The 14,093-nt window shown below is 35.2% G+C and overlaps 1 protein-coding gene and 1 long non-coding RNA gene across 2 annotated transcripts; both read left to right on the top strand.

Annotated features, from left to right (window-relative positions):
- Positions 1-13,834, top strand: LOC112016271 (alpha-N-acetylglucosaminidase-like; the record flags this gene model as incomplete). Its single annotated transcript, XM_065779609.1, is given in 13 exon segments — positions 1-60; positions 460-581; positions 2,541-2,626; positions 3,809-3,903; positions 4,075-4,156; positions 4,361-4,467; positions 8,668-8,698; positions 10,151-10,268; positions 10,968-11,018; positions 11,198-11,350; positions 12,300-12,351; positions 12,457-12,567; positions 12,701-13,834. Coding segments are annotated over 13 exon segments (1,373 nt in total), but the record flags the coding sequence as incomplete, so codon positions are not given.
- LOC136070167 (uncharacterized) lies at positions 5,098-6,861 on the top strand. Its single transcript, XR_010631430.1, has 2 exons — positions 5,098-5,594; positions 5,728-6,861. It is a non-coding gene; the product is annotated as an uncharacterized LOC136070167 (long non-coding RNA).
- Positions 13,835-14,093: the final 259 nt, after the last annotated feature.

The raw sequence follows: 14,093 nt of genomic DNA, 5'->3' as shown, positions 1-14,093 counted from the left end.
GGGTGATGATTCAGCGGCCAGTCCCATGGAACTATTACCAGAATGTTGTTACATCTAGTTGTGAGTATTGAATCTTTGCTTACCTTTTCAGTTCTACCAAAATTTTGGAACTAAATGTGCTATTCTTCAGATTTAAGTGATTGAGAGGACAGGAACTGTAAAATAGATTATATATTAATTAGGAATTCAAGAATTCACCTATTATACATTTTAGAGAATGATATGAAGTGGACTATTTTAGAGAATGATAGTGTACTATTTTGTTACTTCAGCTAATCTTTGTTGTAGTAAATTTGCTGGTGAGCTCTGACTCAAATGTCAATACCTCCTCACACAAGAATGGGTGAAGAGTGAGGTCATGGTTTAAAAAACCCAATGGGTGTGCATATAATTTACCAATCCAAAAACAGAGTTTATTGTAGAGAATTCCTTAGGTAATTTCACATTTTTTCTTTGCAGATTCCTATGTTTGGTGGGACTGGGAAAGATGGGAGAAAGAGATAGATTGGATGGCTCTTCATGGGGTGAACCTGCCTTTAGCATTTGTTGGCCAAGAAGCCATTTGGCAGAAAGTTTTCATGGTGAATGATTAAATGCATCATTATAGGTGTCAATGGTATTCACCCATTTGTTGTGTGCCACTTTATAAGCCTCCCACTGTGTAGCAACTTGTGCATAGAATTCATATATATTTTATAGCTTGACTGTTAAGAGTTTAAGTTATTTGGGTAAATTAAACCAAACTTCTTCAAGGTTTGGGGATATGTCAGAAACCCTCCCCTATTTTCATAAACAACACTCCACATTTGAGGTTTTGATTTATATAACAAATAAACCCTACGTCCATTTTTGTGTCATTGGATATTGAGTCAAGATACATTTTTTTCAAATTAAATTTTCACCCATAAGAGCATCCGTAGCAGATGTTCTAAAAATTATGCCATTTTACAACATCAAACACCTACTTTATCATTTTACCACATCATTTTACAACATCACATTTATCAGATGTTTTATCATTCAATTCTATACATTAAAATAATATTTACTACATATTAAAATAATATATTATCTCATTCTCATTATCATCAACAACAGCCACACCATCAACGGCACAACCACCGGCCACCAATATCCACTACTACAACAACACCTCTACTGCAAACCAACCACCACAATTACCAATATCAGATCAACCAAAATTGCAGCAAAAAAAAAAAAAATGCAGTTACCAATATCAACCCAAACTGCAAACCAACCACAATTACCAATTACCAATATCAGATCAACCCAAACCCAAATTGCAGTTACCAATATCCTCTAACGCCGTAGTGACGTTCTTGAAGGCGATGGTCGGCGATGGTCTCTGCGGTGGTTGGTGATGGTCGGCGACGGTCTCCACAGAGCGTGGGTCTACGGTGGTTTATGGTTTTGGTTTGTGGGTTTGGGTTTGTGGGTTCCGATGGAGTAGTTTGTGGGTTTGTGGGTTCCGATGGAGTAGTTGTGGGTTTGGGTTTGTGGGTTCCGACGGTCTCCACAGAGCGTGGGTTTGTGGGTTCCGATGGAGTAGTTTTGGATTTGGGTTTGTTGCTGCGGTGGTGGTTGTGGTTGGCTGAGGTGGTGGTTGTGGAGGATGACGATGATTGGCCGCCGCCGCCGCCGCCGCCTTCTTTTGCGCCACCTTCTTCTTGCTCGCGTCCGATTGTGAGAAGAGGAAGAATGGGTTGGGAACTTGGGAGAGAGAGAGAGAGAGATTCTGAGAAGGGAGAGCAACTGAAATAAAGAAATGAGAGGAGAGAGAATTTTCAAATAAAATAATAATTTTCAGGTTTACCACATATACCATATCTGATGGGGTGTTTTTTTTGTGGTTGGTGTGGGATATGTGCCAAATATTTAGCATTTGGCACATATCCCACATCTACTGTGGGTGCTCTAATAACCTTAAAATAAATAAATAAATAAATAAAAATAACTTCAAGGGGCTAAGTGTCAAATTGGCTGCCAAAAAAAGTTTATTTATTCAAAAAAATGATCTTTGTTATGGAAATATGAATATGACATTCAAGCCTACAACATGTCACAGAAATTTGAAATTCAACCCAGAAGGCTCTACTCCATGAAATTATCACTAAATAACTTTAACGAATATGCTCCTCACTGTATTATATATATAGACACACATTGAAGAACATGTGATGTGTATTAACTTTGAGGATGCCAATGAACTGAGAACTAATTCCATATTCTGTTAAGAATTTTATATTATGAATACAAACCAGTGTGCTTTTTTATTTTTTATTTTTATTTTTTTATATATGTAAGTACTGAAGCCTTGTAGATCTGGTCTTGTCTTCTCTTTGAGCTTTTGAGATAAAAGAGGCAGTGTCTCTATTTGTAAAAGATGAATTAATTACTGCTATTTTTCAATTTTTTAATATCATGAGTTGTTATATTGACTGGTATTTGTTACTTCCATATATGTTAAGTTTGACTTCTACTTCTGATTTTTGCCATGTGACTTGTATTTTTTATTGTAGGATTTTAATATTAGCAAGGATGATTTGAATGATTTCTTTGGTGGACCTGCTTTCCTTGCTTGGGCTCGCATGGGAAATTTACATGGGTGGGTTTGCATGATATCTATTGTTTGTCTAGTGGTGTTTCCTTAGCAAGTACTTGAACTGTGGATGAGAGGATGATGTTGGGTCAACAATCCTGTATTACATTTTAAACATTTATGTCAATCATTTGGATACCTTCCTCTAGAATCATGCTTATGGGAGATTAATTAGGATATTTTATTAATCGTTAGTTTTAACCCATACATATACACATACTGATATATATGGGTGTGCATTTTTAATCATCTGTGAAAAACCTCTGAAAGATGATGATAAATGGTTAAAAAAAATGTGGAGAATTGTTGTTGGGGTTCTGCTTATATCATAACCATATCTCACTTAAAACCTTGCATACAATTCTTCTGATTCGTCTTCCACCTGTGCTCATGGTCCTCTTATACAGGTGGCTGTGTAGCTGTGACATGAGTTCATGATTAGTTCAGCAGTCCAATTTATTATTAAGTGATACATTTGGGCCAAGTGGAAATTAATTGTACCTGTTTCAAATTTTACACAATGTTATTTTCACTTATGGATGATATATTCTGTGGATGAGAAGTATATAGATCTGTCATGAATCTTGGGATAGTATTGCAAATTTGAAAATTTGAATTCTACTCAGCTGGATGCCCTATATGAGTATCAATGATGATGTTTTCATTTGAAGTTAGACAATAAGACTGCCAGCTGGTGACTGACAGTAAATCATATATCACGTGACTCGTTCATAAGTTTGCCATATTGAGATGGCACTACATGTGACTCGGGTAAGGGTGTCCCCACTGTGTGATGAGTGGAGCCGTGTAACATGTAGCTAGGTGTGGTTGCCTAGTTGAGTGATGGTTGCAATTCTTGTCCAACAAAGGTACAAAGCATCAGATTCTGTATAGGAAACATGCAGTGTTTATTTGAAGTCCCTTAAAGAAGGATGATTAATTGTTATACTGTCAGCTCTCAATCAAATAAGAGAGATCATTATTGCTCCTATTTTTTCCTGATTGGTTTTAGAGGTGTAAATTTTTATGCATATAACTTACGAAGTCACATGTTTTGTGATTATGCATGTACATGAGATTCGCGAAATGCATTTTAACATCTTTTGCTGGACAGGCTGGATGTTATACTGCTTGTTGTCTTTACCATCTTCCTTAAGTTTATAAAATCTAATATTTATTCAATCACAGGTGGGGTGGACCCTTAACTCAAAATTGGTTAGATCAGCAGTTAGCTCTACAGAAACGGATATTATCTCGGATGCTAGAGCTAGGAATGACGCCTGGTATTGTTACCATAACTGAATTCCACATCAACTTTGCCTGACCAAAATTTTTTGGGAGATGTTTTTTAGTTCTTGATTCTCAATTAGATAAAAAGGTTTTTTTGAAGTGACAAATTATTCATTCTCAATGTGATGACGTGGCTAATCAAATGTAATTTCTCTTTGTTTCAGTGCTGCCATCATTCTCTGGGAACATTCCAGCAGCCTTGAAGAAGATATCTCCTTCAGCAAACATAACTAAACTTGGAAACTGGTAATTCATATTTCTTGCACTTTGATATGCGTTGTATGACTTGTGGTCTATGAATTCCAATTGTCTGAAGTATTTTATATTAGACAACTTGAATTAGACAAATCATATTCGGGGTTCCTGAATATCTTCCATCTGATTTGGAGTCTGTTGTGTGAAAATGTCATACTATTCAATATGTTGAGGTTTTCCATCTTTTGTCATTAGGAACTCTGTTGATGCTAAGTGTCGTTGGAGCTGTACTTACCTTCTGGATCCCTCTGATCCTTTATTTGTTGAGATTGGGGAGGCTTTCATTAGGCGACAAGTTGAAGGTGCTCCTTTTTTCTGTAGATTGTTTACTTGGAATAGCACTATTCTTTGCACTGTAGCATTAACAAAGTTTTCCATATATATGCGTGTGTCCTTTAATCACTTCATTTTAGTCCTTCACGACTGCAATGGAAAAATGATTTTAGACATAAAACTCGAATCATTTGATAGAAGATGATTTTAATCAGAAGTTATTCACTTTTTTAAAAAAGGTTGTACCTTGTGCACAAAGCTCCCACAGGTCATGGTAGGCAGTCTTACCCTGGCCATTTTTCTTTTTTTTGGAGAGAATGTATTCATAGTCTATGAGTTTCAAATTCAGTTCAATTTCTAGTCTTCTTGGTGACTTAGTGGACCATCAGTTGATTCACTTTTTTGCTGCCAAGTAGCACATGAATGGGTTTGCATAGTCTTTCAACCTTTGGCATTGTATGGAGACCTTGGGATTGGACTGAGTTTCATTGGTATAATGATTATCTGTAGAAACTTGGAAGTGGGCTACAATTTCACAGTGATTGATACTATGAACGTGTATCAACCTTTCTGTAAATGAATATAATGATGGTTTAAAAGAATTGTTTTAGTTACTAAAGGATGATGCCAGAGTTAATCCACCCACCCCCCCCGGGGAGGTAGCCCTCTCTCTTCCCATGTCTTATACAGTGTCATGAGACATTATCAGTTGAACCAACTTGCACCTTCTAGGCTTCTATACATTTTTGTTTTATCATATCTGATCTTATCTAAATAGGATTAAATATTTGGTTAAGTAAAAGGCATCCTTGTCTCTTTGCATGAGTTATCTGCACAATATATCTCCCTTGCCCACAAAGCTCCTTCAATAGAATTGTACCACTCATGTTCAATGATTTTTACTGTGCATTACAAATCTTTGTCAACTTCAGGCACCTAAGTCTCTCTTGCTTCTTTTATTTGACTAATAGAGAAGTGGTTCTGTCTTATCTCTAGTAATACCAGCATTTTTTAGAAACACTTGGTAGATAAGATGATTTTGATTGATTGGATGTACTTTCTAATGCTCTCCTTCAGTATGAGTGGAATGCAAGAACACAAGTCACAATGTGGTTTGATAACACAGGAACCATACAGAGCAAACTTCATGATTATGGTAATCTTTATATTCCATCATATATTACTACTTTTAGTGGTTTTTATTGGATGTCCCTGAAGTGACCGTCATATATTACTTATGTAATGCTTCATCATTTTGTTATGTAACATTTTTGCTTGGCCCTAATCAGCAAACAAATTCTGGAGTGGACTACTTGAAGGCTACTATCTACCTCGAGCTTCGACCTATTTTGATCATTTGTTAAGAAGCTTGAGAGAAAAAGAAAACTTCAAGATGGAGGAATGGAGAAAAGAATGGATTTCATTTTCGAACAAATGGCAAGCAAGGCAAGAGCTTTATCCGGTGGCAGCTGAAGGAGATGCACTTGCTATTTCTAAAGCCTTGTATGAGAAATATTTTGGTAAGAAGGATAAGAAAAAGAATAAGTATCATTTTGAAACAAGCGGCAGGCGGGTACTGCGCATTACCCAGTGAAGGCCAATGGATTGCACTTGCCATTTCTAAAGCCTTGTATGAAAACATTTTATGTTACATACTTGGGGGATTCTTTATAAGGTCAAATATGAAAAAAGGATGATGCAAATTGTAAAATAATCAGATATGTTCTTGATAATCTTTATTTGAGGATCTGTTTGGAGATCGTTTATTTTGTTGAAAACTGAAAACTTATTGTTGAAAATACTGTAGCAAAATAATTTTTAAACTATGAATGGTGCCGTGTGACCCATGGCTGGCCTGCTTATGCGCGTTTTATGAAGTTTGGCTGGGTCGTGAATAGTGCCGTGAGACCCAGCCAAAAAACGCAAAACACCTAATAATTTTTAGGCAAACGCATGCTTAGTAATAATCTTGCTCTAAGTACCTGTTTGGGTACAGTTGAAATGCTGTGCGTCTGCGTTTTAGCGTTTTTTTTTTTACCAGCGTCTCTTGCACTGTTCATAGGACATGAACAGTGCATTAAGGCAAATAAACAATGTTTTCAGTGTGAACAGTAACTCGGAATTTTTTATTTTATTTTATTTTATTGTTTTCAGTTTTTAGTTTTTAGTTTTCAGCAAAATAAGCGGTATCTAAATGCACTCTAAGCCCTTCAAAATTCTTGGGCTAGTAATTAACTCTCATTGTCATCTATTTTTGTAACTTGACACGAAGATACGAGCAAATTTTTGAGATTATTGCATAAGATGTGTTTGTAGAGGTTTTATAAAGAGTGTAGCCTACAAAGGGGTTTAGTAAGTCGTTGACTATAGTAATTGTTCTTTATATATATGGCATTGTTCAATTTGAGAGATTCACGTTTTAGCATTCCACTTTGTAACCAAATTGCATGATTATATTATTTGTTGTATTTTTGATTTGGTTTATTGGATATCTGGGTTTATATCATATTAATCTGCTGGATTTCTTTTTAAAGGTGCGTTTGGTAGTTAAATTTATCAATTCCACGTTATAAAACAAGTAGGGTCTTAACTAGTGTAAATTTTTTCATTATTGTTATGATTTTAGCGGGACAAATTGTCCAAACTCTCAATTTCTTTTCACATCTGATGGTAGGGTTTTAACAACTCAGATTGTCCAACTAGATGTCATGACAAAATGTTGTGGCTTTTAATACAAAAGCTCTGTAAATACATGTGATGGCTTTAACAACTCAGATTGTCCAACTAGGTGTCCTGACAAAATGTTGTGGCTTTTAATACAAAAGCTCTGTAAATACATGTGATGGTGGGGTTTTAAACAACTCAGATTGTCCAACTAGGTGTCCTGACAAAATGTTGTGGCTTTTCGTACAAAAGCTATGTAAATAGAATCTTTATAGATTGCGATAGCTTTTTTTTTTTTTTTTTTTTTTTTTTTTTTGAAACAATAGCTTTTGCCTTTTGAAGTGGCTTATTATAAAAGACAAACCTCATGATTACACCAATTCGTGGAACCATTTTGGCTTTTTTTTTTTGCTGAGAGATACTTTCAAATACACAATGTGAAATGGAAAAATTTGTGGTTCCTCTTGCTTTTTGACCCTTTTTTTTTTTTTTTTCTCCTGAGAGATACTTTCAAATACACAATGTGAAAAGGAAAAATTTGTGGTTCCTCTTGCTTTTTGACCCATACTTTTTACACAATGTGAAAAGGGAAAAGCAGGACCTAGGAGCCTTTACATGATTTTTTTTTTTGACGGGTGGAGAATGACAATTATGGCCAAATAACAAGAGGGAATACTTTTTTTAGAGAATCTTATTAATCAGTCCACAGCACAATTATGATTTTGCTTTTATCTTTTATATATATCCTGATCTTACCAAATGATAATATAGAATTGCAAATGTTACAACTCTGAATTGTTAGTTTATTATGTTCAGCTAAACATGCAATGTGTCATAGACTATATTTGACAAGAATTGCATTGTGCAAACCTTACTTTTTTTTTTTTTTTTTTTACTTAACAAAAAAAATGAGGTCCCTGTTGTAGATTTATGACCTATCGTCATGTGATGAAAATAAATAATACCATATATACAGCCTTGATTGGACTATCATTTAAACCACCCACCAAATAAAGTGATATGAGTGTTTTTACCATTAAGGCTGTGTTTGTTTTGACTTCAAAGTGCTTCCGGAAAACCATTTCCGTAAAACTTGGGTGTTTGGCTGATTTGGAAAATTCGGTCAACTGAAAATCATTTCAGCTTTGACCGGAAAATAACGCTCCCACGGGTGAAATTCATTTCACCTTCTATTTTCACTTCAAATGCAATTTTTCGGAAAACAGAAGGAGAGAGCACGAAGAAAGACCCAGACCAGCGACCCAGACCAGACCTTCGCACGAGCAACCGCCGGCGACCAGCGCAACCCACGAACCCAGAGCAATCGCACGACCTTCGANGTTACTAAAGGATGATGCCATAGTTAATCCCCCCCCCCCCCCCCCCCCCCTTTTCCTTTGAGTACAGATGCTTTTAGCTTCATCAATGATATAATTTTAACGGTTCAGTTGTATATGAAGAGTTACTCTTAAAAGATGACTTGTATGGACTAAAGTCGTATTTTTTTTTCCTTTCTAATTTAGTGACTGATTTTTGTTGGTCATGTTTGTATGCGTTGATTACAGAATATGGGGATGTGACAGACATTTACAACTGGTAATTTCTCTCATTCAGATTCTTAGTAGAATGTTTCTTAACATTTTTGGATATATAATTGAGCACGGTTTGTCCAAGTTACCTAACCTTTTTTTGCATTAAGTTGATTTTCTGTTTTGTTAACACCACCCACCCCCCCCCCCCCGCGAGATATTTGTGTGTGTTGTTTTGGCAAATATATTGTTTAGTTTAGGACAAAAACAAAATTTGTGAAAACTTTAGGTATGGAAGCAATAACGTAGCCCTTTTTTATTTACTATCTGATGTGTGTGTGTATATTGTTTTGGCAAATATGTTGTTTAGTTTAGGACAAAAACAAAATTTGTGAAAACTTCGGGTATAGAAGCAATAACTTAGCCCTTTTTTATTTATTATCTGATGTATCTTTAGCACTATCACTTGTTACTGAAACTTTTTCAGAAGTGCAAATCTATGAACATGAAACAGATGTGGCCAATTTTTTAGGATTGGTAGAGGTATAAAAAGATAATTTGATAAGTAAGTTTGATCAAGCCAGAGATTTTCTATGCAGCATTATGCTCCTATAAATGACAAACCTGTGATACATGTACACAAGTTGTTCTCATGATCATTATGTCAAACTGAAGCTTGGGCATTTGTGTTATCAAATTCTGACATTCCAGAAGTTTTTATTTGTAATTAATATAACCAGTTTTATAGAGGGTGAATGAAAAACTGAGGAATTAGGAGCCTTTCTTATTTTTGTGATTATATACATTAACAGTCTTGTGTCTTGTTGGATGGTGTGAGTCCAGTGGCAATGTTTTTTCTTGAAGGTTTCAAATTGTAAGTGTTGACATTTAAAAGTTGGGTTTAAGAGTGATTAATCACTGGGTTCTTTGAAACTTGCATTCTTAGAGTTTGTCAGTTAGAATTAACCATGTCCAGAAGAACAAAACTGGTATCTCTTATAGGAACATTTGTTCTCTGGAACCTAAGGTTTGAAAGATGATGTAGTCAGTGATCTAACTAGGAGTAATATTCATAAAGCAGTTCTTAGAGAAGCATTTTTTTTTTTTTTTTTTTGTGTGTGTGTGGCCTTTTACTGTTGAAATGGTTTTTTTAGGCCAACAAATTAATCTTAGTTACCAAATGTCTATGGCTTTAATGGGACTTGAAAAAATGTAATTTCACTTTGATATTTTCATTTCACAGCTTTGGCTTCATAGTTATAGTTCATATTTAGACCTGTTTCGTTGAGGACCTCCTATCCAGATCATTATCGGGATCTTCTATGCGGCTGTTGTGCATCCTATTTCTTCTTTATGCTTTATTTAACAGTTGAAATAAGGCAATTTTTTCCCAAACAATTGGGGGAATAATCTTACTAGCAATTATTGGATAGTTCTATGCCTTTTCTTCTTTGGTGTGTTCATAGCATACTTGCTAATGTGGGTCACTGAATCACCTGTTACCATGACTTCTATTTAGTGATACATTCAATGAAAATTCCCCACCTACAAATGATCCAACATATATATCGTTGCTCGGAGCTTCTGTCTACAAAGCAATGTCCAAAGGTGACAAGGATGCAGTGTGGTTAATGCAGGTAAGCTTCTCAAGTTACCAACCCACCCTCCCCCCAAAAAGGCTTATTGGAAATTTTGTTGGAGTATGTTATGTGATTTACTTTGTCATGTTTAGTCATTTACTCAATTGATATTCAAACCTTAAGAAACTCATTGTTTAAATGTTGTAGCAAGTTCAGAATGATTAGTGATTGTGATGATGACATTGTTTTCCTATCATGCATTCTGCCTGGTTTGCTTATTGTGTACTGTGTCGTAATAAAATGTTTAAAGAGATAACTGGGTTTGTAAAATAATACCCCTTTACTAGATGCACTACGGACTTCTATATAACTTACAGTTTTATTGCACCCTTACCTGCTTACTAAAATATGTGAATGTGCATTGGATATGCACATTTGTGTGTATTTTATCAATGTGTCGCTCTCATGCTTATCAGAACTTTTTCTATTAAATAGTTAAAGCATGAAAATAGAGGTCAAATGTAGAATATCTTTGGAACTGATGCTTATCATTTCGAAGTTTCATCTTGTTAAATGTGCTCCCCAAATGCCCACTCTCGGTTGCTGCACTGAACAGAGGTTTTCTTTTTGCTGATTCATAAAAATCAACTACAAAATCTAAAGTGAATATATATGGTGGATCAAGAAGTGGTTCATGTGAACCTTGACATTGTATAATCATAGATATTTATATTTGACAGTTCTATGAATGTCCAGGGTTGGCTCTTCTCTTCAGACTCTGCATATTGGAAACCACCCCAAATGAAGGTATGTATGTACATAAGATGTAAATTCTAGGCATTCTGTTTTCCTAGTTGTGATAAAGATGTTTTTTTCATTAAATGGGGTGCTGCAAACAGAATACTTAAATCATTTTTATTTCTGAAGTATGTGTGATTGTGTAATTTATTATTTGGTAGTATGTAAAGATTATCTCTTTTTTCAAGGCAGTCTTACATTGTTTCCTAAATCAAGTTGCAAAGCCTTCCAGATGGCTAATCAAGAGTCTAAGCTCTCTTGGGCAAGTTGAGAAGTATCAGCAGATAAAAGGTTATTGTGACATTTTGTTTACTGTTCTGACCCATCTTCTTTGGGGGATATAAAAACTGTTATTCTGCCAAGTGCCAGTTTGTTTGTTTCTTTAGAGCAGCGACTTCATGCATTCATGCTGAAGGTTCAAACTCTATCCATATTACTCCTACTGTGACCCTGCTTCTCACATTGCATAATTATATTCTTTGACAGAATTGATGCAGCTTCCAATTTAGAATCACTTGGCAGTCCAATAATCTTAGGAAATTCATTTTTTGGAGGTTCATTGTATATTTGTAATCTTTGTCTCAAATCTCTATGATAAAAGTACCCCATGATTAAAATCATCAAAGTTAATAATCTTATTCTCTAGTATGCTATTGTTCCCCGTATGAAGAACTTGGGATAAAACTGCGATTAAGAAGTACATATAGGAGGCAATAATGCCAAAGAATGGCCTGCAAAACTGTCTGTCATTTAAGATTAATACCAAGAATAGTATTTAACTTCTTCAAGGGTGTTTCTAGTTTCTCATTACACAAAACCTATGTACAATGGCCTGAGAGACCAGTAAAAAAAATGCTGATGAACATTTGAAGTGTTCAACAGCATTTCCATGGAATAAGACAGGGCTTTGGTATGGCAGCACCAGAGTAAAGAGGGTGTTGGTATTAGTGAAAATAATGGAGAACAGCTGTCCTCTAAAAGAATTATGGGGATAGGTTGAAAAGGTACCCAAAGAGAAGTTATCAAAAACTTTCAGGTTTTGTATAAAGTGGTTTTGAAAACGGGATCTGATGATGCTATTTTCCTTCAGTTTCTGAAATATATTTGTCACTCAACTTCTTCGATTTTTACATTACACTTACTGATCCCAGAGAAAAATGATATTGTGCTATAACTTCTATTCCTTTTGCATTGGGGTGGTTGCTAATGTTTTCTGCTGCCACACACGTTTTGTGTGTGCGCTATAACTTCAATTATGGTGATTAACTTTCAACTTGGTGATATCTGCAGGTCAATGATTTTTACTGTGCATTACAAATCTTTGTCAACTTCAGGCACCTAAGTCTCTCTTGCTTCTTTTATTTGACTAATAGAGAAGTGGTTCTGTCTTATCTCTAGTAATACCAGCATTTTTTAGAAACACTTGGTAGATAAGATGATTTTGATTGATTGGATGTACTTTCTAATGCTCTCCTTCAGTATGAGTGGAATGCAAGAACACAAGTCACAATGTGGTTTGATAACACAGGAACCATACAGAGCAAACTTCATGATTATGGTAATCTTTATATTCCATCATATATTACTACTTTTAGTGGTTTTTATTGGATGTCCCTGAAGTGACCGTCATATATTACTTATGTAATGCTTCATCATTTTGTTATGTAACATTTTTGCTTGGCCCTAATCAGCAAACAAATTCTGGAGTGGACTACTTGAAGGCTACTATCTACCTCGAGCTTCGACCTATTTTGATCATTTGTTAAGAAGCTTGAGAGAAAAAGAAAACTTCAAGATGGAGGAATGGAGAAAAGAATGGATTTCATTTTCGAACAAATGGCAAGCAAGGCAAGAGCTTTATCCGGTGGCAGCTGAAGGAGATGCACTTGCTATTTCTAAAGCCTTGTATGAGAAATATTTTGGTAAGAAGGATAAGAAAAAGAATAAGTATCATTTTGAAACAAGCGGCAGGCGGGTACTGCGCATTACCCAGTGAAGGCCAATGGATTGCACTTGCCATTTCTAAAGCCTTGTATGAAAACATTTTATGTTACATACTTGGGGGATTCTTTATAAGGTCAAATATGAAAAAAGGATGATGCAAATTGTAAAATAATCAGATATGTTCTTGATAATCTTTATTTGAGGATCTGTTTGGAGATCGTTTATTTTGTTGAAAACTGAAAACTTATTGTTGAAAATACTGTAGCAAAATAATTTTTAAACTATGAATGGTGCCGTGTGACCCATGGCTGGCCTGCTTATGCGCGTTTTATGAAGTTTGGCTGGGTCGTGAATAGTGCCGTGAGACCCAGCCAAAAAACGCAAAACACCTAATAATTTTTAGGCAAACGCATGCTTAGTAATAATCTTGCTCTAAGTACCTGTTTGGGTACAGTTGAAATGCTGTGCGTCTGCGTTTTAGCGTTTTTTTTTTTACCAGCGTCTCTTGCACTGTTCATAGGACATGAACAGTGCATTAAGGCAAATAAACAATGTTTTCAGTGTGAACAGTAACTCGGAATTTTTTATTTTATTTTATTTTATTGTTTTCAGTTTTTAGTTTTTAGTTTTCAGCAAAATAAGCGGTATCTAAATGCACTCTAAGCCCTTCAAAATTCTTGGGCTAGTAATTAACTCTCATTGTCATCTATTTTTGTAACTTGACACGAAGATACGAGCAAATTTTTGAGATTATTGCATAAGATGTGTTTGTAGAGGTTTTATAAAGAGTGTAGCCTACAAAGGGGTTTAGTAAGTCGTTGACTATAGTAATTGTTCTTTATATATATGGCATTGTTCAATTTGAGAGATTCACGTTTTAGCATTCCACTTTGTAACCAAATTGCATGATTATATTATTTGTTGTATTTTTGATTTGGTTTATTGGATATCTGGGTTTATATCATATTAATCTGCTGGATTTCTTTTTAAAGGTGCGTTTGGTAGTTAAATTTATCAATTCCACGTTATAAAACAAGTAGGGTCTTAACTAGTGTAAATTTTTTCATTATTGTTATGATTTTAGCGGGACAAATTGTCCAAACTCTCAATTTCTTTTCACATGTGATGGTAGGGTTTTAA

The sequence above is a fragment of the Quercus suber genome, unplaced genomic scaffold, assembly GCF_002906115.3.
Source record: "Quercus suber isolate HL8 unplaced genomic scaffold, Cork oak 2.0 scaffold_215, whole genome shotgun sequence".
Taxonomy (NCBI): domain Eukaryota; kingdom Viridiplantae; phylum Streptophyta; class Magnoliopsida; order Fagales; family Fagaceae; genus Quercus; species Quercus suber.
This window is presented reverse-complemented; position numbering and strand designations above follow the sequence as displayed.